The sequence below is a fragment of the Symsagittifera roscoffensis genome, chromosome 5 (genome assembly GCF_963678635.1).
Source record: "Symsagittifera roscoffensis chromosome 5, txSymRosc1.1, whole genome shotgun sequence".
In the NCBI taxonomy this organism is placed as follows: domain Eukaryota; kingdom Metazoa; phylum Xenacoelomorpha; order Acoela; family Convolutidae; genus Symsagittifera; species Symsagittifera roscoffensis.
In genome coordinates this window covers 28,994,664-29,017,745 of record NC_087066.1, presented here as the reverse complement: position 1 = coordinate 29,017,745, position 23,082 = coordinate 28,994,664, and the positions used below count along the sequence as shown (strand labels likewise).

General features: G+C 35.9%; 2 protein-coding genes across 2 annotated transcripts in view; both read left to right on the top strand.

Annotated features, from left to right (window-relative positions):
- LOC134846088 (uncharacterized) overlaps nucleotides 1-23,082 on the top strand; it is a 322,069-nt gene that overhangs the window by 199,038 nt on the left and 99,949 nt on the right. The gene's annotated exons all lie outside the window — the stretch shown is intronic.
- LOC134845650 (glycine receptor subunit alpha-4-like) overlaps nucleotides 1-23,082 on the top strand; it is a 62,352-nt gene that overhangs the window by 23,499 nt on the left and 15,771 nt on the right. Inside the window, exon 3 of the mRNA XM_063862668.1 lies at nucleotides 22,051-22,118. Coding sequence (XP_063718738.1) covers nucleotides 22,051-22,118 — 68 coding nt within the window. The remainder of the gene's footprint in view (nucleotides 1-22,050; nucleotides 22,119-23,082) is intronic.

Genomic DNA, 23,082 nt, shown 5'->3' with positions numbered 1-23,082 from the left:
CAAGGCAGAAAAGACTTTGTGTCAATCCTGGTAAAACTCAAATAATGAAATTTGGTAGTAACTTTTCAAAACATTACTTTGCTTTTGGTACTTCAGTTCAAATTACAAATGTGTGTAAATACTTTGGCATTTTTGTTGATAAAAAACTTACTTTCAAGTTTCACATTGAACATGTGTGCAAAAAATTAACCAAATTTTCTGGCATTGTCAAAGGTATATTTTTCTAAACAGCAGATGCTTCGCTTCTACAAAGCTTATGTAATTCCTTCAATCACTTATGGAATTTTATTATACGGCAATACATCCCAATCTCACCTTACCGAGACTTTGAAACTACAAAAAAGAATCTTGAGAGCAATTTCTTCAAACGTAGATATGAATCAATCAAGGAATTTATGGACGAAAACAAATTGCTCACTATTTTTGATTTATAGTTTTTTGAGATGTTTAAATACTTGTTTATGGAATTGCAATCGGACAAAAAAATGTGTTTTCTGTCTCAGATTTACTCCCGAAAAAGTGGACAATGTACCACGAGCAAAGCGAAAGGCGTAATTAAAGTGACACATTTTTCTACTACCGCTAATCAGAGATCGCTTACAGTTAGAATTGTGCAGGCTTTGAACCATTTAAAAAAAATGACTTGATACCGGTTAATATACATGAAAAGTGACAAGTTAGCTGTTTGAGATTCTATTTGAGCCCTTAAGTTAATTTGTTTGTTGAATTGATGATGGCTGTCTTCTCCTTACTCTCCAGGACACCCTACGCGACGAGCAGCACTGCTCTTTAGGATCTCTCTCCAGGCATAATATATTGCTTTTGGCGTTGTATATGTAGCTGGTAAAGTAATTCAAATTTAAAATATGTAATTTTTCTAACTTGAGCTCAGAACAACAATTTCTCTCAGTTGGTATTTAGAATTTCCGTCAAAAATGGCTGAATTGCAAACGACACTACCCGATTGTACCCACTTCGAAAGTTGGATCAACAAGATTTTTCATATTGCAAGAGGTCCTTAATTTTTTTTACTGCCCTTCAGGAATTCGAAAAAAATTGCTTAAAATTCTGATAAAATAATTTCTGAAAATTTTTTTAGGTCCCAATGTAAACTACAAAGTTAAATATTACACATCTTTAACAAAAAATCTGGATCAACTTGCGGACTTCACTCTAAACTTTAATAATTTTTTAGCTTGGTTCGTTCCTCGCTTCTGATAAGCGCTGATAAAAATGGAAAAATCACGATTCTCAGTCATTTAATGCAGCCCCAAACTCAAACAAAATTTTATTAAAAACAGCCACGTGCGAAACTTTTTTTTAAGTTTCAGCTCGATACGTTTAGCTTTTTTACTACAGATCACTTATGGTTTTCCGTCAAAAATACTCATCAATCTGAAGAACTTGGTTTGAAGAACCACCCAAAACACTCAAGCTTAAGCATTCAGTCATCTTTTTCGAAAGTTGAATAACAATACTGCTCAGATCAGGGAAAACCTTGATTGTTTCGACTATATCTTAATGTTTCGACATTGATAATTCTGATCATATTTCCAAAAAAATGGAAAAAATGGATTTTTTCTTCTTTTTTGAAAACTTCACCCCACACTAATGTGATATACAAAAAGATAAACTTCGCATCCCTAACAAATTGTTTGGATAAAATAGTGTGCCGCAATTGACTCGTAAAATAACCAGCTCTTCAATAATAAATTCCGTAAAATGGTACTAAATGGTACTAAAAGGGTAGTAAAATGAATTAAATTCACGAATTAACCCAAATAAGCTACTGGTCTCAAAGGAAAACTTTACCAACATAGTAAGACTTATTTGATATTTAAGTTACATACGCTGCTTTGATGCGAAAAATTTTAGTTAAGCCCCTTAGTCGATTTTATAGGAACGTATCGCAAATGTGACTTTAACAGTCCATTTAATCGAAATCCTCTGAGAACTGAAAGTTTTCCGTCTATCTTTTTATCTTTTTTGTTGAACTTTCTCCTCAACGTATAATTATGATATTATCTGGAGTTGACCTAAAATGAAAATGTAGCGCATCGTTACAACGAAAACGCAAAAAAACTAAACTTCAGAGCTGTTCTCAATTGGAGTTTGCTCCCATCATAGCGCTATCGTGAGTGTTACGACTGCCCTATAACGCCAACGAAACTTTTTTTCTACTTGAAATATTGTTTGAAACCGTTCGAAAAACGGTGAAATGGAACTTTTTTTTCTGAAGTGTTTTCACCATGCACAATGTTAGGTATCTTTCAGGTATATTGTCAGTTGTATGTCAGGTATATTTGACAACATATTTTCTCATAAAAATGAAAAAAAATATATATATTTTTTTGAAAAACTGAAAGTACTTGCCTGATTTGAAGTCCAATTTTTTTCTTCACATCTATTAAATCAATGCAAAAAATAATTTTCTGTATTTCTCCTTGATCTCTATACTTCTTGTAGTAATAAAAGACTACACAAGCACAAGACTATTATTTTAATTGTGTACATAAGATTAGAGTGGACTCCTTCCCACTTTTAGTTTGTCAACTCAAATACTAGTTCGACTTTTTGTTAGTTTTTTTCAAGGTTGAGTTCAATTTGAAATAATAAATATTCAACTAGCTCTTTCAAGGTTGAATACCTTTTAAAATATTCAATATTTTTTCACAGACTTTTTTGTCCGATATCAAAGAGAAAATGTTTCGCCATACAGGCTGACTGTTTCGCCAGCCACATGGTTGCATAGAAAGCTGCACCTATTATAAAGATCTAGTCAAGATCCAAATTGAAATCGCTCCCAGAAAAAAAACTTGAAAATTATGACCAGAAAGACGATTTAAATGAACTTTACCGATGGTGATACCCTTTTTTGTTATTCGAAAAAAAATTATTACTTTAAAATCCAAAACCTAATTTTTAAGTTTTTTCGTTTATATGGAAGTATTGAAAGCCACCAATTGGGTTGCAACTAACGCGTTTTGTTTCCAGATTTTCACCTTTTGTGTTGCTTAGTTGGTCATATTATTCGAGCTAAGAATCATTCGAAGTTAAAAGTCGGCAACTCATTCTGTCGAAATAATTGGTTTTGATCTCAAGTCATGAAGTCATAAAGTCTTCAAAAAAGTTGTATGGTTCTTTTTTCGAAAAGCTAGACGATTCAAAATAACTTTAAAAAAAGGGTTTTGCTTTTAATATGAAGATATTTGTAACATTGTATAATGCTTTACTAGAGCAAACATTCACAATATTGTAACATCCGAAAAACCAAACAGTGTTTCATGCATCCAAAAAACAGCTTAACATTTGCCAATTTTATACAGGAGAGCAGATATCTAATTTTGATCGCTCGCCTCGAAGAAGCTGCCTTAGCCGAGTTAATAGTGACTGCCGCAGTCGAGTCAAAATGTTGCGAGCTTGTAAACATACATATTGTCAACTGTATATGAAAAAAGAGCCGTTTATTGCCCGCTTAGCACTTCCACCGCCAGGACGCCCTCTTCAGGGATTCGAGCCCCTGCCCTACTATTTTGAGATATCTTTTTTGGTGATGGACCCAAAAAGTTTTTAAAGATGCCTTTGGCGCCAATATAATAAATTGGAGGAGCGCACGCCAAAAAAACGGAGTTTTTTGGGCAACATTTTCAAAAAAGTACCTAAAAACGCGTTTTTCGCATGTTTTTCAATTTTTTCAAACTTTTGCCTGGCGTACAGAAAATTTGACCGAAGCAGGTTAGTTTAGCGCTTTGAGGGAGCTCGAAAAATCATACTGGAAGAGCTAAAAAAAGTTCGACCAAAATTTTCAAAAGTTTTTTGAAAATTCGCCGCTCTCGAGAAAATCCTAGATCCACCCCTGCCCACCGCCTATCTTAAATTGAGAGTAGACTCAAAAGGAATAGACTTACTGAATCGTGTCCTGCCTAAAAATCGTATGTTTGACATAGCGGTTGTATATAATGGTTGTTTGCAAAAAATTGATTCTTTGTTACGCCGGTCTTTGATTTTACTCATTATCAAGCACAAAATAACTGCGCTATTGCAAAATTCCCATACGAAATAATTTACAAAAAATAGCTCAGCAATTATTGATCAAATTTTTCAGAAACACCTTAACTCATCGTATATGAAAAACCTGCTGTTTTAATTCCATTTTTTACTTCGTTTCTGTCGTTCAAAAAATTCCATAAGCTGAATACACAAAAGAGCAGATGTAACACTCAGTGCTTTGCCCTCGGCTCTTTTTCCTTTAGAACATAAGCATCAATTTTATGGTGTAACGAGGGGTTTTACAAGGTTAATTATGAAAACCAAAAATGTTTGTCATGTTTCGTAGTATTCGGATAAAGTGAACAAAACTTCACTAGTAGAATTTTGCAGGTGGGGGGGGGGAAGGAAAAAGAGCCTTGCCCTCAAACTAAAATTCTATATATTTTTAGTCTTTCAGTTGTTTGCAACCTAAAATTAGGCTCTTTCCACTCCCCCCACACATTTGAATTTCAATTTGAAAACTAAATTTCGTTGTTATAATGTAGTGAAATGTCGCATGATGAACAAACTAATTAATGTGAACACATTTGGGCTCTTTTTCCTTTTCCCCCCACCTGCAAATTTTTCAATTTGAAATTACTGTTCGCTTTGTCCGATTGTCATGAAAATTGACATGCAGACTGATTAGGCTATAACAAACTTATTTGGTCTTCATAATTAACCTTGTAAAACCACTCGTTAGACTATAAAATTCATGTTTGTGTGAGGTGGGGGGGGGGAAGGAAAAAGAGCCCACATTTGTTTTTCATACCTTCTATCGTAAAATCACGCATTGGCTCTTTTTCCTTTCCCACAATATTTGTTATTTAATTTCGAAAAACCATTTCAACATTATCATAACGTGTTAAAATTGGGCATGGTGAATGACAAACGTACGCTCTTTTTCCTTCCCGAATTTTTACTAGTATTTTCTTTGTTCTCATTGTCCGATTGTTACAAAATTTGACCAACGGACTAAAAATCTATGACAAACATATTTTGTTTTCACATCTCAACTTGTAAAACCCCTCGTTACGCCAAAAATTGAGGCTTATCTGAGGTTGAGGTGGTGGTAAGAGGAAAAAGATCCGAATCTTTTTCCTTTTCCCCCACATTAACCGATCATCAGTTTTTTGGACTAACGAGTGGTTTTACAAGGTTAATTATGAAGACCAAGTATGTTTATCATGGCTTTTTTAGTCTGCATGTCATTTTTCATGACAATCGAACGATGTGAACAGTAATTTTAATTATAAAAAAATGCAGGTGGGGCGGGGGGGGGTAGGAAAAAGAGCCCACATATTCAGCCATAATAACACGTATGACAGCTGAAAAAAAAGAAAATTTGAAAAGTGGGGGTGAGGGTTGTGTAAAAGAGCTTAAAATTATTATCCGCAGCTTTTTTTTCATTCTCATGTTATCAGCAATAAAAGCAATTCATTCGTTCATTTCAGGATTAATCTCATAGATTATTAGCGCATTAAGATTTTTATTGACTTTGTTTGCGTTAGTTCAAATCTAGTCCATCATAGTTGCCAGTAGATTCAATGGGAGTTACACGTTTCTCCTCAAACTCCTTTTAAACTCTCCTGTTTTGATTTTCAACCTTGACTAGTTTTTATTGAAGAATAGTTTTTAGTGAAAACTTGAGACTCACTGGAATCTATGAGCGAAAAAATGAAACAAAAGGAAGTTAACAATAGTTTTTTGACTCTTGTACTTTCGACAAATTTCCATGCTGATCAATCGTCCATTTTCCAACCTGGAATCATTTCAATGATCCAGTTTCGATATGCTGACGCTCTTGTGAACACTTGCTCTCCGATTGGCCAGCAGTACTTAACTCCATAGCTCACTATTCCGTACAGACAGACAGGTTTTTGCTCTCTATCATTGGTGACGACAAACAACGGACCCCCGGAATCTCCATAGCATCCTAGTTCCATTTTTCAGTCTCCTCGGCATGACAAAAGACGGTGTCAAAAATGGTATGAGAAAAACCGTTGATTTTATTGATTTGAGAAAATATTAATTGAAGGATGATTCTTTTTCTCAGTTTCCCATTCCATTTAAAAAACTCAAAATATGGCTCTTTAGAAACTTTCCATATGGCATCTGGCCTGTAAATGTTGTAAAATATTGTTCACTTGTTCACGTTGACACGTTTTATGGCAGTTTAGAACCTCAAAAGTCTTTTTTAAGTAAACTTACATAATTCAAACTTCAAAAACTCAAAGGAGGACTGGAGAAGAACTAATGAATACAACAAGCTCTTTTTCTTTTTGCCCCATGCCATTTCACGGCATCTATTTTATGGTATATCGAGTGTTTTATAAGTTTAATTGGATCAATTGAGCAATCTCCCCCGTAATGACCAATTGAGCTACCACCCAGGCAAAAACCGTAAAACGCTACAAAAAGCATTAAAAACCTAAAACAGACGGTTGATTTGTACATAGAACGCAATCAATTTACCTACTGGTGTTGAGTTTATATGAGTGTCGAGAAAAAATTTTCAGAAAATCGAAACTTAAAAAAAAAGATAATTTTGTTTGCAAATTCTTGTTTTAGCAACCATTGCATCTAGGAAAGCAAATTATCAGGGTTGGTGTACTATCTTCGCATCTCAATACCAAATAACGTTCGCTAAAGTACCTTAATATTGAACGCAATATCTTCTTTTCACTTAAAACAGAAAAAAATCGGCCTTCAATACATCAGTTTTAGTAAGTTTTTTTCAATCAAAAAATACTTTTTTTTAGTTTTGATATTGTAAAACTTAGTGTTCCTCATTCGTCGGAGAAGCTGGTTTATGTTTTTATATTTTGAAACTTTTCTCAAGTGGTTATAACGTTTCCTCAAGTACCTATTGAGGTATCTTACCCCACGCGAGAACGGGGGCAGGTTGCTCAATTGATTTATTTAAATATATGAAGACACTACATGGTTGAAATGCCTAGTCAGCATAAAATTTTTTATACCAGTCGATGTCTTTGAACTTTTCTTTCCCAAATAGAATTTGCAGGTGGGGAAGGACCAAAAGGGGCTCTGTAATAGTTAGAACATAGTTGAAAGATGCCCGAGGGAAAAAGAGCCCGGCCTGAGGGCTCGAACTGCCCGATGGCATGTCTTTTGCCCGAGGCCATCATCAACAACGCTCTAACTGATGATGAGTATGTTTTTGCTCTTTCTGAGGGAAAGGTGCCGGAAAGTTGTGAAAGAGCCTGGAAAAGGGCGCTAAACTATGCAAATGATTTTTTTTTCATTCATGTGTTCTAATATTTCGTTTTATTCATGCTTTGTCGTGAATGTACATGTGCGAAGGAGCAAAAACGTGCTCTTCTAGTTCCCCCGGTCCATTGATTTTTCTGAAACTCATTATATAAATGTCTAATTTATGTTCTAAACTGCATTAACATGTGAACATCTCAGTGTGAACGGTGAATATTTTTTTTTACAATTTTCTTTCAAGCAAAATGCGGTGTGAACAGTTTTTGAACAGCTTTATTATTCCTATGACAATAAGGACGGTCGGGAAAAACTCGAATTAACAATTGATTTCAAACTTTACAGAAAAAGGAGTTATTTAGTTCATGTTTTTGTCACTAAGGTTGAAGGGTTTGGGTTTTTTCAGTTTTAAGTAACAGTTTTGCTAAAACTTGACCAAAAAATTCTATATGAATTGACTTCATTATGAAACAGACGCACAGTTTGCCGCGCTGATATACTCTGCCCCCAAAGTATGGGTGCGAATTTTACGATCGGACGGGTGTACTCGCCGGTTGCCGATCTAATTACGGCGGACCGAGTTCTGCCGTCGTTACCGTAGTTCAATGACTTGACTCGCGCTAACGGGTCAAAGCCTCTTGGGCTATTGTCCTTAACCATCCAAACGAGACCTCCAGTTTTCAAGTGTGATTCTGAAGAAGAAAATCTTTTCGCCCGTTTGTTAAGCATTGGTACGTACTCACTGAGCCAACAACTCCAGATGGCATTTGCCTAGGATTGCGCTCGGGCTTAGCGCTTTCCATGATTGAAGTTTTGCTCGAAATCTAGGGACGGAAAGCTAATTGCGCTGTGTCCATGTAGGAAGTGATTCGGCGTTAACGCTTCGAGATCGTTTGGAGAATACAAGTGTAAGCAGACGGTTGTTCAGAGACTGCTCAACTAAAAAAAAGTGGTTATGAGGACTTCCTCAGAGAGTTTTGTTGTCCCAAAATATCATAAAAAATTATTTTGGTGCTCCGGACGAGCCTTTCCCACACACCTCCATGATGAGGAGCACTGGGTGAATTGAATTCCCAGGCTAGGCCTTTGTGAGCGAGCAAAACAGGTGCATGGCGATTCCAGTTGTCAATGCACTAAATCAGCTCTTTGGCCGAGCCAACGAAATTCGTACCATTGACCGACCAGATGACGGAAGGCGTTCCCCGCCGAGCAATGAAGCATTCTATTCCCATCATACAAAAACTTGTATCCATTGATGGAACAACCTCTAGATGAACGGCACGTGTCTTCATACACGTGAATAAGAAGCCCCAGTGTTTCTCCGAGCTTCGTCAAATCGATACGTGGAACGGGTCGAAGTAACTTACTCCGCAGTTCGCGAATGGCGGTTGTCGGTAACTCAGTCGCTCGAGCGGAAGGTCAGCCATCATTGGCGTAATTACCCTAGCTTTTCGGTTTCGGCATAACACGCAATGGTGTTCTAATGAGCGGTAGGCAGTACGTAGACCCATTACAACATACTCTAATTGTATAACAGCACGCAGGAAATCAACACTTTGGTGATGATCTTTTTGGCAAATAAATGTATAAAGCATCATCACGAGAAGATGTCGGCTATCTAAAATCATGGGATGCTTAAAAATACTTTCAACAGCAGCGAGACGGCGAATACGGCCAGTGGAACGGATTAGATCACCGGGACCGATGAACGGCGAAAAGAAGCTATTCGCCTAGACTTCTTCTGGACTGTTTTTTGGGAAGTGCATTGACTTCGACGGGCAACGAATCTGACTGAGCCAGAACCACTAGTTTTTGCTTAACTTATTCTAATTCGGTTGGTTTGGTAATTGAACGAGTGTTGCAATTTTGAGAGTGATGAGGTGATAACCTCAGCATGAATAAGGCCAGTTTTTGGAGTTTCGGAAAAGAACTAAAATCTTTCAAGACAAAAACTAAATCAGTGATTTTCGATGTGCAAACGAAATTTGCAGTTTTTTTATTACCTTCATTTAAATTACATGAAAATCCTTTGAATCGAATGCTAGTGAGAACCTCTGTGTCAGGTTTAAAAAGCCAATCTTTAGTTTTCAAAAAAAGTGGACCCTTCACCCAACCGCTTTCTTTCAGAGCCTCAGCAGTTATTCAGCGAGTGCCGGGCTCTGCTGGTTTGTCGCCACTGGACACATGGAGCCACTCATCAATTGTGGTGGATTCCAGAATTTCGGAAACTCGAATAGCCACAAAGACAGGCAGCTTGCTGGTAAAGTTCAACCACTGCAGTACAGTAGTGCTATCTGTCCATATGTATGATCTATCTATTTGTATGTTTAAAGGCTTCTTGATTTCAAGTCTCAGACGGCTCACCAGTAATGCTGCTTGCAATTCAAGCTTAGAGATTGAAAGAGTTTTCATCGGTGCTACTCTAGTTTTTCCGAAAACAAAAGCAATTTCGGCTTCATTTGTGACGACGGAGCAACCGCACAGGAAAATAACCGAGCAAAAGATGTCCTGAGAGCTGTCACAACACATTTGCAGTTCTATTTGCTCAACCGGGTTGTCGGAGAAACAGCGAGAAACTGTTAGTCGGCGAAGTTTTGGTAAACCAGTATGCCACTCTATGAATTTTTCGTGAAGTTCACTTAACAATGGTTCATCCCACTTCTGGCCCAAAATACGCCAATTATCTTTCAGTAAAAGCCGGGCACGAACGGTGTACGGCGCGACTAAACTGATTGGGTCGAAAACCGACGAGACGTAACTTGAGTCGGTCGGTGCGCTGCGTGTTCGGTGTCGCAGATGTAACGAGTGTCTTGAAAAACAATTACCTCATTTGTGGGGTCCTCCCGCCACAAAAAACGCAACGACGGCTGATCAGCTGGAATGACTCCTACTTGAAGGAACATTCCCTCAATGCTGCCAATATTGCAAACTAATGTTGTCTGAACCGGAGGAGCACTCTCAACAAGTTCTGCAACAGATCGGACTCTACCAAAAATGACTGGTTCGAGGATACACCATGAAATTTCGAAGCACCGTTTAAAACCCGCCTCACTTTTCCAGGTTTATTCGGGTTGACTATTGGATGGTGGGGTAAATACCACTCTCCGTCGCTGTGAGTGTTCAAATCATTGGATTCAGTAGGAACGATGTATCCCATTTCCAATTCGTCCTGAATAGTTTTACCGTGAAAAATTTTTCAGGTCAGGATCTCTTTCGAGCGGCTTTTCCAAAGACTTAAGCTGGGCAAACGCGAAGTAGTAGTTGTTTGGCAACTTGACATCCTTATCGACCCAAAGTATATCAACGGAGTATCGAGTTCCGTCATGCGAAATGGTCTATTCAAGCGTTTCTAGAGCTTAGTTGTCTGATGCTGAACGAGGTTCGGCGGATTTATAAGTACCGTAGGACTCACATTCATACCATTTTTTGACTCGCTCGATATGAAAAATGGCTTCAACACTGCTCTAGAAACACTGAGATGGCAAACCTAAGGATGATGGTAGAGGACCACCGAGAGCCCAACCGATAGGTAAGCGTACCGCAAACGGTGAATTTCGGCTTTTATCGCCGTGAATTTCTAGTGGTCAAAACAATCTTGGCCTAATATCTTTTCCACGTCAGAATATTGGTACGTCAAGGAAGGCACTGGAGCTAAAAGAGTATAAGTTTTTTCAAGTTCACTGACATTGATCGTATCAGACCCTAAGTTTAAATCTGTCTTCACAAAAAGTCGTGCGTGGAAATTGTATGAATTGGATTCATTAATAGCCGAAATTACTATTTCTTCTTGATCCGTCGTTAAAACTTGTTGTGAATTTGTCCCACTGACTGTGAGGCTCAACTTTTCACCGGACAATTTAAGTTTTTCATCAAGTTGAGCGGAAATCCATGAGTCACTGCAAGCTGAATCACGATGCTGGACAACGATTTGAAGCAGTACTTTAACACGGAGAACGGAGGTGGCGCAAGTACCCTAAACTATTTCCAACTCCGGACTTGCGGAATGTCAAAAGGTTTTCACTTCTGCTGGTGACTTTGTTGAGTCTTTTGCGGGGTATTTTCTTTCGGTTCCGTGAAGGAGCGCATTGTGAGTGTTGTTGCAATCAAGTTTATTGCACTTTCTAGAATTTGGGCATTTTCGAAAAGTATGGTCCGATTGCAGACAAGAAAAACACCATTTCTGCTTGGTAACAAATTTTGCACTTTGAGTAAAATTTTTCTCTTTGTAGACGCTAGAGGACCAAATGGCATATTTTCCGTTGCAAACAGCACAGGGCGGACACTGTTGATAGGGCTTTTTGTCAGACACTTTTGAATTAGACGACAAAGTTTTCGGGCCAGCGTTGGTCTGATTTTCCGGATTTCGGTTTTTGGGAGAGTTCGCGCGCATTCGATCTTGCGCCTCTGCTTTTTCTGCCAGCCTGTCATTTAAATGGAGCAAAGATGGTTGGTAAAGACTCCTTTTCACTGCGTGAAGAGCCCATGATTCATTCAGGTTGGGTGGCAGTTTTTCTAATGCTTGGGTCAGCAAAGCAACCCCTTCCAAATCCTGGGTATATGAGAGTGACTTGAACACACCAAAAAGATTTAAGATGGTAGAAGCGAAACTTATAATGCTCTCGGAATTATGCATCTTTAATGGTGGGAATTATTTAGTTTGTCAAGATGAGCATTTACTACCGTTTACGGCTGGTCAAATTTCCGAATAAGAGTGTTCAAGGCATCTTTATACATAACACCCAGTCACTAGTTGGCTTTCCCAGTCAGTAGAGTTTTCAAGTATGTCAACTCAACGTCATCACTCAAAAGGGCGGAGTCGACCGCGCTTACAAAGTGGCCGAAACATTCATGCCAATGTAAAATATCACCGTTGTATCGAGACAATTTCCATTCTGGTAGCGGATCTTTACTTTTCTTGGTAATATTCTCAGCGAGGTCTTCGATATTTAGAGATATTTTTTTCGTTACTTGGCGGATAGGGCGGTTTATTTCGATCAAGGTTATAGTAATTGAATCCTCCATATCGGGGATCCGGAAATTGGTATAGCAGCATTTTATTATACTCAGATAGTATACCACTGTTTAAAAGAAAATTCGAAATCGTATAATCGAAAGTCGAGTTTAGCACGTTTACATTTCTGACTTTATACGGCGGTTGAGCTAGAGTTTGGCTAGTTTGCGCGGTTTGAACGAAACCAACGGGTAGCACAGTAGATTTATCAGACGTTTGCGGAGGAACCGGCATGTTTTGAGTGTTATTTTAGATTATAACTTTTCCGATCTGGATTGAAAATGATTTCTGTTAATGGACTTATATTCATACAATTGACTAGTCGATAGGGATATTGCCGGTTGGAAAGATGGGTTAACTGGATTAACGTGGAACGGTTTAAAACCAGCAGCACTCGGCGACGGTTCGGTTATATGTGCAAACTGAAATTGTTCGGTTGTTTTGTTCACCCAGCTTTCTGTCCTTTTACTTCTGGCAAGACTCTCCTCGGACAAGTCTAACGAACTTGACTCCTCTTCCATGTCTTCAAGAATCGTATTTTTAGTTAAGGTGGCTCCGGCCAACTTGGCTCAATTTTGTTTTGCCATTTTTTCCAGTTCTAATAGAATTTTCAGCTCTATTTTTTCACGAGGGAACGTTCGCGGTAAGCGAAGACAGGTCGCTAGCCATCGTATAAAAAGTGACTACACTGAGCGTCAGACAACCTCTGGGAACGAACCCGAGGTAACAAACTAGCACAGTGTAATCAACTCGAGAAAAATTCTAACTGAACGGAATAACTGCTATGAGCAACTTTATCTGGACTATTAACCTAACGTTAACTGATAAAGATGCTAGCAACTTAATAAATTCATTTCCAAATAAATTAAAATAAAGTCAATTGACAAGAAAAAAAATTGGTTAAAATTTATGCAACGACTTTGAACTAAAACGGACATTTGAGAGCGTTCCGTTGATTTCTATCTTATTTCTTCTTTTTTTTTTAGTTTTGCAACAATTCTTTTCAAATTTTGGCTGTGTCGTAAAATAATGGTTGAATTTTCAATTTGAGACTAGAAATTTGATGCAAAGCTTTATATTGCGTTTGAATGGTTTTATCTTTAGCAGTTTTCCGAGAAACAATTTTGTTTAGAATTGAAATAGTTAAAGTGGCAGTCTCCTATAAAACAGGGAAAACATTGTCTGTGCCTTCTCGGTGACAAAAAAAGGTTGCAGTTATTCGGTTTCTGTAATTGTTTAATTGTCAATTTAATTGCAAAGCGGACAAACATTGAAAATTATTGCTGATATGCTCACTTATAGAACTGTTGATTAAGTCTTGCAACGAAACAATATCTTTCCGGGAAGCTAACTAGGGGTTAATGTGTAAAATAAATTGCCCTGTTTTTCTTTGGTTTTTTGCAAAAAAAATTAAGAAAGTCCTTTTATGAATAAACAAGTTCTTTGCAATCTATCTCTCAGCTTTCAGGATTGAGCTTGTTTTGCATAAAAAAGAGCTTGCTCCTAAGATGAAAACCAAAACAGTTGTGGAGAACGCTACATTAAGTTAATTCAAGGTACATTTTAGACTCTTAGAACAAAAAATGTATGACAAGTTCTTTGGGTGAACTGTACGATTACGTCTATGTGTGCACGGTACTGCACACGCAAACATCACGGGCTAAGACGGTTCGTTTACGGGCTGAAAAGTAAACGGACGCGAACGGAAGCGGAATGACTGTATTGATCTGAAAATCAGACAACCCCTAGGAGCGAAACACGAGGTAAGAAATCAACCCAAACCAACACGCAACATTACGGCGAAGAACGGTCAGTGACGTTGGAGAACGTTTTTGGGGTCGATATGCGACGTTTTGCTATCGGAGTGATTCAAAAAAATAGTACTACTAAGGTCGAGTGGAGTGAACTGTTATAAAATTTAGACAACCCCTAGGAAAAGAAATCTGGAGTAAGAAATCGGTTAAACAACTCACTCAACAAAAAGAAAAACAGGGCGGAGGTATCAATGGTTGATTTTTTTTGTTCAAGTTATGTTAACGAGTATTCAAGAATTAGTTTAGGTTTTGGTTCAGTTTGTACTTAAAATTCATTGTACAAAAATTTACTGCAATAAAACGGGGTTAAAATTTAACGTTCTTACAATTTTTGCTGTTTTTCTAAATTTTTGCCTCGAAGATTTTGGTCTTCGATGTCGTAGTCTATCTTCAGAATGCGGCAACTGATGCTTTCTACCTTCTGATTATGGTTCAGCTACCACTGGGATAAGATCTCAGGCGACATGGAAAACTTTACTCACTTTCATGAAAGGTAGTAGTCCGGGTTGGGTGGCCTTTTGATGTGTCTTGACTGGCAGTACTTTAAATTTGCTCTATCAAAATGAGGAAGTAAATTTGCATAAATTGACCGTAGATTCCGTGCAGGCATTGCTAGTTGAACCGATGTGCTTTTCGGAACTTTTAATGCCTTCGTTGCGTTACACAGTGATACCTTGTAATGATTGTCCCCTTTTTTCCGGCACTAAAATATTCCTATGACAATAAGCACGGCCGGGAAAAACTCATAATAACATTTGAAATCATTGGTAGTTTTCCCCCATAAATCGAACAATTTTTTTTCTTTCATAAGCTTCACGATTATTCAGCAACTGCGTTTGCGGAATATGGAAATTTGAACAATTCTCCTCAAACTGAACATTTTTGTGAGCAATTCAATAAATCATATTTTATTGCAAAAATTTGAGGCTGAACAGAAAGAAACTTAATCAACTACGGCAAACAAACGTATTTAAGCAAAAACCGAAACGAGAGTTCAAGTTTGCATTACTAAGTTTAAAGAGTTTTAAGTAACATTTTTCCTAACAAAAACCGACCAAAAAAATTCTAATGAAATCACTAAATTGTAAGACAGACGCATACTTAGCCGCGCTAACATTAGTTTTGTAATTTTACGAATGGGATAGGCAAACGGAAAATTGCTTTAAAAAGGGGAATTACGAGGCCAAATTGTGTAGTTTGTAGTTTGTAAATTGTGAGCCGATTCCGCAACAGGATGCTCTCTTTGTTTTTGTTCCGACTTTTGAAAAAAAACGGAATATTTTTGCTCGGTGTGTTTTTTTTTGTTCAGTCATTTTTGCCAATCGAAACAATAGTTTTCGACATTATTTTTTCATATCCCATTGAAGATTTTGACTTTTTGAGTTCAAATCTAAAAAATTACTATACATCCGATAATTTTTTAAAAAACTCTGGGGGTTTGAAAATTACCAAATTGGCCACGTTCTGGATTAACTTATACGCGCTTTGAAAATTATTTCATATTGCCGATAGAGTAGCGCGAACTATTTATGCCTGGCAATTTATTCTGCACAACCAAATTGTTCCAAAATGAATTGAGGCTAGTTAATTGGTCGTCTTTATTTCGTACGACTCAACATTTCACGCTTTGATTCTGTCTAAAATTTATAGGTTTTCAATATTTTCATTTCTCCAAAAACTTTTTGATATGAATAAGGGACAGTCCGAGGTTTTGCCCTGATATACGAGCAGTCTAGTTTGTTTTCATTGATCGATCCACAAATTTTTGTTCATGTTAAAGACTTGTCTCTGGATTCCAGAGACCTACACACGCGCCTATCCAATGCACTGTTTGGCCTCATTATAGCATTTCAAAAGTCTATCAGTCGATTCAAAACTAATCTATTCATTCATCATATTGGCAATTTCGGTTTTAATTTCGACTTTCGTAACAAAAGTAACGGAATACTTCAGCTCGGGGTGGGTTTTTTTTTTCTTCAGACAAATTTCGACTTTTTAACAAGCCTTTTTTGACGGAATTTTTTTTATCATTCGAAAACTATTGTTGTCCTGAGCCTAAAATTGAAAAGATACTTTACCTGTGATCGTTTTCTGTAAAGTTGTGCGGGATTAAAGATTGCCATTTTGGCCGATTTGGAACAATTAACGCTCGATGTATTTCGCGCTCTTAACGCGTAAGCGGAGATTTAATCCTGTTTAGAAATCGTTCCAAATTGGTTCCAAAAATATAATATGCCATACTTGATATGTTAATAGAAGCGAAATTTATCAGTTTGTACTTAAGATGGCGTGTTGGGGGATGTTTTTACGAAAAATCTCTAATTAAAAAAAATTATTGTTTTTTTAAATTTAATTTTTTCATGTTATTTTTGCTCCGTAGAACTTAAAAAGCAGTCGGAACATTCCGGGCTTTGCCCTGATACGAGCAGTTTTGTTTCCAATTCAAATTTAATCAAAGCAAAGCAACATTTCACGCGGAGACCGAAAGTTAATTGCAACCTGATTGCGTTTCTTTATTTTCTGTCGGCTTACAGCAGACTTGTTTCGAGTAGTTGACCTTGAAGATGGCGCAATTTAAACTTTCCCTTAACTGGATTTCTTGAAGTTGCTCTGGAAGTATTTTAATGCGACCGTTAACTTGACCCATTCCAACCAGTTGCAATTTATGATGCGGATCTTTGTAGTAACTTTGGGAGCAAATGGGAAGCACTCTTCCAAAATCCATTGCATCTCTCTCCAATAGTTTTAAGACCGCAATATCATTTTCATTATTTTTATAATTTTGGTGTGCGTAAACAGTTTCAACGCTATATTTCTTACCAGTTCCGAATGTGTGGACCAAATGGTAATTCTGAACGACAATTTTAACACCAGGGTAAAAAATCAAAGTACCATTGATCTCAACGACAACGCAATGCGCTGCAGTCACGACATACCTGGTGCCTATAAATGTGCCTCCGCAATGGTAGCCATCATCCATTGTTACTCCCACATAAAATGGCGTTTCTGAGGCGTTGTTACCATCAATGATGGCCCTTTGTTCAGGTTTACTTGACAAATGTAGTTGGTCAAAGAGCCAACCTTCGCTGGATGACAAGTGCAAAATAATTAAAACAATTAATGTCATCATTTCTAAGACAATGAATAATCAATCGTACCTTAGTTTCTTAATTTAAACAGTAAGTATTTAATACAACTGACCTAGTTTTGAAAAATATTTATATTTTAATTTGTTAGAATTTTTTATTGGTGACGTTTAACTCTCGAACAGAATTGATCTTACTGGAACTTAGTTCAAAGCAAAAGATCACTTCCCGGTTTTTTTTTTCAAATTATCTGGTGAAAATTGACTTCAAATCGTAGATTTAATCAATTTGTACGAGTGATTTGCCATTAAAAAAGCAATTAATTTCGCATATTACTCACTAAATTTATAGGAGCAGCAGTGAGTGAAAGTGTTTGATTTATAGTGTACGAATGAATATTCTCATGCGCAAAAGACCGAATGCTCAAAAATCTTCAACCGATCAGAATCTTATAAGCTTTTTCATTTTAACTAAGTAAAACTCTACACTAACATAAACCGAAAACCAAAAAAACTTTTATTAATAAAATACAAAACAATAAATAGCGAGCTAACTAAAAGTTTGTATCAACTAACAAGTACCAAAAAACAACGAAAAATTTGTTCATATATTGACAAAGAGTTATCATACCAGTTTGAGAAAAAAATATATACTTTCGAATTTTGATCAAAATTGTAGCCACTTGAATTTTTCCTGCCGGTTGTTTTTCGTGTACTTCCACAGAGAAAACTGTAATCTGCATTTTGTTTGCACGATAATTTCGGAAAAATATAATTGTCTAAAATGAAGGTCTGAAACGAGCATTTACGCGATTCGAACTCAAATTCTAGGTTTCGCAGATATTGATATTTTGTCAAACGCAGGGCCTTTTATGTTTCATTCCAACAATAATTTTTTCATTCACAAAATATGTAAGTAATTGAAAAAAATGAAAAAACTGAGAAAATTAGCAAACAAAAACTAAACATCCGGTATCTTGGCATCGTCACTTTTTTATATAACGGAATGAGTCTAACGGAATGAATTCGTGTACAGTAGAGAACTTTAGAGGGTAAAAATGATTGTATCGCAAAAAATTCTATATTGAAGCTCTAAATTAACGTTTTCGGGTGAAAAATCCTGAATATTTGTAGGAACATTTTTCAAAATGAAATCGTACTAGTTCTGCTGCTTTCTTTTTAATTGCGCCCAACAGTTTGGGAATATTTTCTCTCCAGAAACAACATCTAAAAAAAATTTTAAAGGTTTCTTGTGGGTAATACTTGTGTTGGTTTTCGGAAAACCGAGGTTTTTGTGGCACTTTTGGCTGATAGTTTCATTCATTGCGACATAAATTGTTCTTAGTTTTTCAATATGATGCACTTTGATCCTTGGGTTTCAAATAAGTTTCATAAGCTAAAACTCGAAACTTGTTCTCTCCGATGAATGCATAATCAGGTTTGGGGGTTTATTCATTTTGATAAAAACGTTTTTTCTTCTATTTAAACGCTTGGTTAACTTATAATTTGGATTTGGTTTGGTTTTTTAACTTATTAATCAAACTGCTTGGTTGAGCTGCTATTCGGAGGTAATTTTCTTTCGCAATAAGAATAGGCAAATACCAAACGAGGATAACCGGTTGCTCCACCAAAAACTACCTAAGTTTTCACGGCTTAAAATAAGCTTTAATAAGCTAATGTAAGCCAACACGGTTGCCTTATTAGCTCGAAATTAGACCAAAACTTAATTTTTTTTTATTTTGATTAAATTAAAACTGAAAGGGTTTTCTAATGATATATCACTCAACCCATTCCGATGAATATTTGTGGTACCTGATTTTGCGTGGAAAAAAAGCATTGTTTTTCCTAATATTTGTGGTAACTGATGATATATGTGGTACCTGATTTTGCGTGGAAAAAAGCATTGTTTTGCCCTATTTTTTGGTCGATTATAACTGAATGCTAGGTCAGACGATTTTTATAGAACTTGAATTGAATTTAATTTGATGCTGTTTTTTGGATGCTTTTAACTAATACGTGGTGATTATCTGCTTAATTTCAAAAGGACATTTGGGGAAAAAAGCAAACATGGGAAAACAAAGACAACAAGGATAACTTTGGCTCAAAATCTTAAGAATTTTGACTATCAAAGCTTTTCTTTCTTCGAAAACAAAGCGTCCTTTCTTTTTAAATGGAACTTGCTTTTTTGGGGCGCATCTAAAGCAGAAAAACAAACCAATTTTAAGCTCTGAAAAAGTCTTAAGTCTGAAATTAATCTGACGAAGTACAAGATGTTACAACAGATTGATTGATTTTCAATTCTCGCGCATTTGCTTCTTTGCGCTGAAGGTTTTCCCTGATGTATTGAGCAAATGTTTTGTTTACCAAAAATCATAAAAACAATCAAAATTATTTGTTCAACATATTTTGGGATAAGATTTTTACTTGTAATTGAGAATGGCTTACAATATGGTACTTGTTGGTTGAAAAAATTATTGAATTTGCCCAAAATTTCGCGGCAAAAAAAGTGAAATTTTGGCAAAATAGTTCAGAAAAGTCTAAAACTTTTTTGATTTATTTTTTTGATAACCGAATTTGATTTAACTTATTTCTAGCCTAAAAAATTACTCTACTGACAATAAAACATCACATTTTTGTATAAAACACGAATAAAAGCACTTATCATGCTCTCCATTTTACGTCAGTTTTACCCTCTTAAAACTCTTATGCCTCATTTAAGTTTTAATTGTACTTTTTTGGTAGAAAATAGGTTATACTATCAATTGTACTGCTTATCATTTCATCGCACAAGGCTTTGTGCAATTGCTAATTAAAAAAACTTGAGTTGATTATTATCAGCAGTTGAAGTTTTAGCAAAAATAGGTTAGAACACTGGTTTATTTTGTTTTTCACTTCACGTTTTCGAATTTCTATGTCAAAACCTGAAACTCTTTTTGCGGTACCAGACAGAAATAAATTCAATTCAGATAAGTTGAAGTGTTTACCTTGCAAAGTTTCGTTACGCTTTAACAGTGCAAAGTTTTAATACTTTCACTGTTTTTCAGCCATTCTTATCTGTGTATACCGCCTATCATTTGCTATCGTTGTTGTTCCGACTTTCGATACGAAAGTAACGGAATATTTGTGCTCGGGGTGGGTTTTTTTTTTCTTCAGACAAATTTCGACTTTTTAACTAGCCATTTTTGACGGAAATTTTTTTGTATCATTCGAAAGCTATTGTTGTCCTGAGCTTAAATTTGAAAAGATATTTCACCTGTGATCATTTTTTGTAAAGTTATGAGGGTTTAAAGATTGCCATTTTGGCCATTTTGACCAATTTGGGACAATTAACGCGCGATATAATTCGCGATATGGCGTGTGGGGTGATGATTTTCAAAGAAAAATTTTCAAATTTTAGAAAAATTTTTTTTTCGTTTTATTATATTTCATTCAATTTTTTTATGTTGTTTATGTTATTACTGCTTCATAAACGTTAAGAGGCAGTCGGAACTTTCAGGGCTTTGCCCTGATACGAGCAGTCTTGTTTCGTTTTGTTGCGTTTTTGACTTTGTCCATGGAGTCCGATTTACATTAAACAATAGCTAACACATTTGTTCATCATTTGGAATGTTTTATAAAAAATTTTGTCCATCATATGAAATATTACTCATTTAGAGCGGTGAGGTCATTATTGAGGACAGAAACAATTTTCTGTTGTACATTCTTGTACGTGGTCAGATTAATTTTAGTTTTTTGAGAGATAAATCATAAGGGTTGTGTGATAAATCATAAGAAAACCTTCATGTCATAAAGAAATTATAATAAGGTGACCGTGTAGGCTTACAATAGCTCCTCTAAGCCTAATTTAAACCGTGAAAACTTGGTTTTACTCAAATAAAGTAGTTTTTGGAATTTTGTAGCGCAATTTTGGGGATCAAAAATTGAATTTTAAAAAATGTCTGCAAAAAAATTTGAAAAAACTTTTGAACATTTTCAAAATTTTTTTTGTTTTTTTTTTTCATTCATTTTTCTTCAAAAACTATTTTTCAATTGACCTATCTTACTATGGTTCTCAAATATGTCTAATTTTTTTCTCGTTCAGATTTTTATCACAAGATGCAGAAAAAAACGACACCCAACATGAAATACTTTTCTTTTAATTTTTTTAAGACTGTGGTCGGAACATTATATGCTACTTGCGCAGCAACCGGCTATCCTTGTTTTTTTTTTAAATTTTTTTTATGAATATGGTCGAAACATTCTGTGCTACTTGCGCAGCAACAAGCTATCCTTGTTTTTTTTAAAATTTTTTTATGAATGTGGTCGAAACATTCTGTGCTACTTGCGCAGTAACCGGCTATCCTTGTTTTTTTAAAGTTTTTTATGAATGTGGTCGGAACATTCTGTGCTACTTGCGCAGCAAACGGATACTCTTGTTATTTTTTGAAAATAGATGAAACACATTTTTAGGTGATAAAAACAGGAAGATACATAATCATTAATTGAATATAGGTGGTAATGAATTTTTGCCATATTTACGTCTGAATAGCAAAATTTATCGGACGAGTTTTCTCGTATTTGCTCAAAATGATTTTAAACTAAAACAATTCTACTTAATGATTTGAAAAAATGGGTTGATTATAATGAGACTGCTTGTATCAATACGGAGTTAATGTTCCGAATGCATTTTAACATGTCTGCTGCAATATTTGACAACATCGATGAAACAAAATTGAGTTTGAAAATTTGCTTTTTTGTTTTTATTTAAATCAACCTTTATAGACGTAGTAATAATAGCTAATTTAGCTAAGCTATAGACAAAAAGAGCTAAAAAAGCTCGAAAGTCGGAATAACAAGCTATAACTTCAAAAGTAGCTGTTGGTAGATAGCTTTGTTTGTTTCAGAAGAGTCAGTGCTGGTGAACATATCACTGCAAGTGGCCAGCATAGGACACATAGCCGAGTCAACCATGGTAATATATTCAGAATACGACCTAGGTTTCCTTATTTGGTTATTTTTTACTCCTTTTCGTCTTCTGTTTCAAAATAACAAACAATGTTACAAAAGATTTCTGAACAAAAATAACTGCCAGCCTCGATCTCTTCAGCCACCCCCCCCCCATTTGAAAAAAGGGAAGCATATAGTAGCTATTACAATGGTTGCGTGTATGCTTAATCGTTGAATTAGTTAGTCCCTAATAGGGGGTGGATATTCTTTACTGTAGAGACCATTGATGGGATTGGCCTAAGAGATCCTCCTAGCTTAAATTTGTAATTTATTTTCAGCTGTAAAATAGGATTCCAAGGTTTAAAAAGAGACAACAAAGAATTAGAAGTGTATTTAAATGCCTTATTTTGTACGAAGATCCTCCTTTTTTGGAATTTGAAGTATTTAGTTTGGGTCTAGTATTTTTCTTAAGCGTGCCGCTGCTTATTTTTATGGAATTAAAGTATACGCCTTCACTAAAAGGGGATGCGACTTCAAAATTCAAGGGTTTTCTCTTTAATTTGAGTCGAAACAAATTTTATTTCTTCGCTCTTCGACAGAAATATATCAGCATTTTCAGCAAATAGGTGTAATGAACATGTGCTGTATCATTTTATGCATTTTTTCTTTTTTATTGGTAATAAATCATGTGTAAAAAGTGAATATATTAACACGGTTGAGTTCATAAAACGGGGATTTTTCTGGCCGCCTGACTGAATTAATCAATCACGACTGAGCCTTGCAAAGTTCATTTATAAACTCAATAGGCATCCCTTTTCCTCTTGTTGTGGTCAAAAATTCTCAATAGAGGCTGGATTGAAGCTTTCATGGATTATAAAGCTCTCAAGGCTAAGATTATTCCTGACTCAAGGACAAGGAAAAGTTTTTCTGTATTTTAATAATGTGTCTCAAGATAAAATAAAAATATTGAGCAAATAAGCTACTCGACA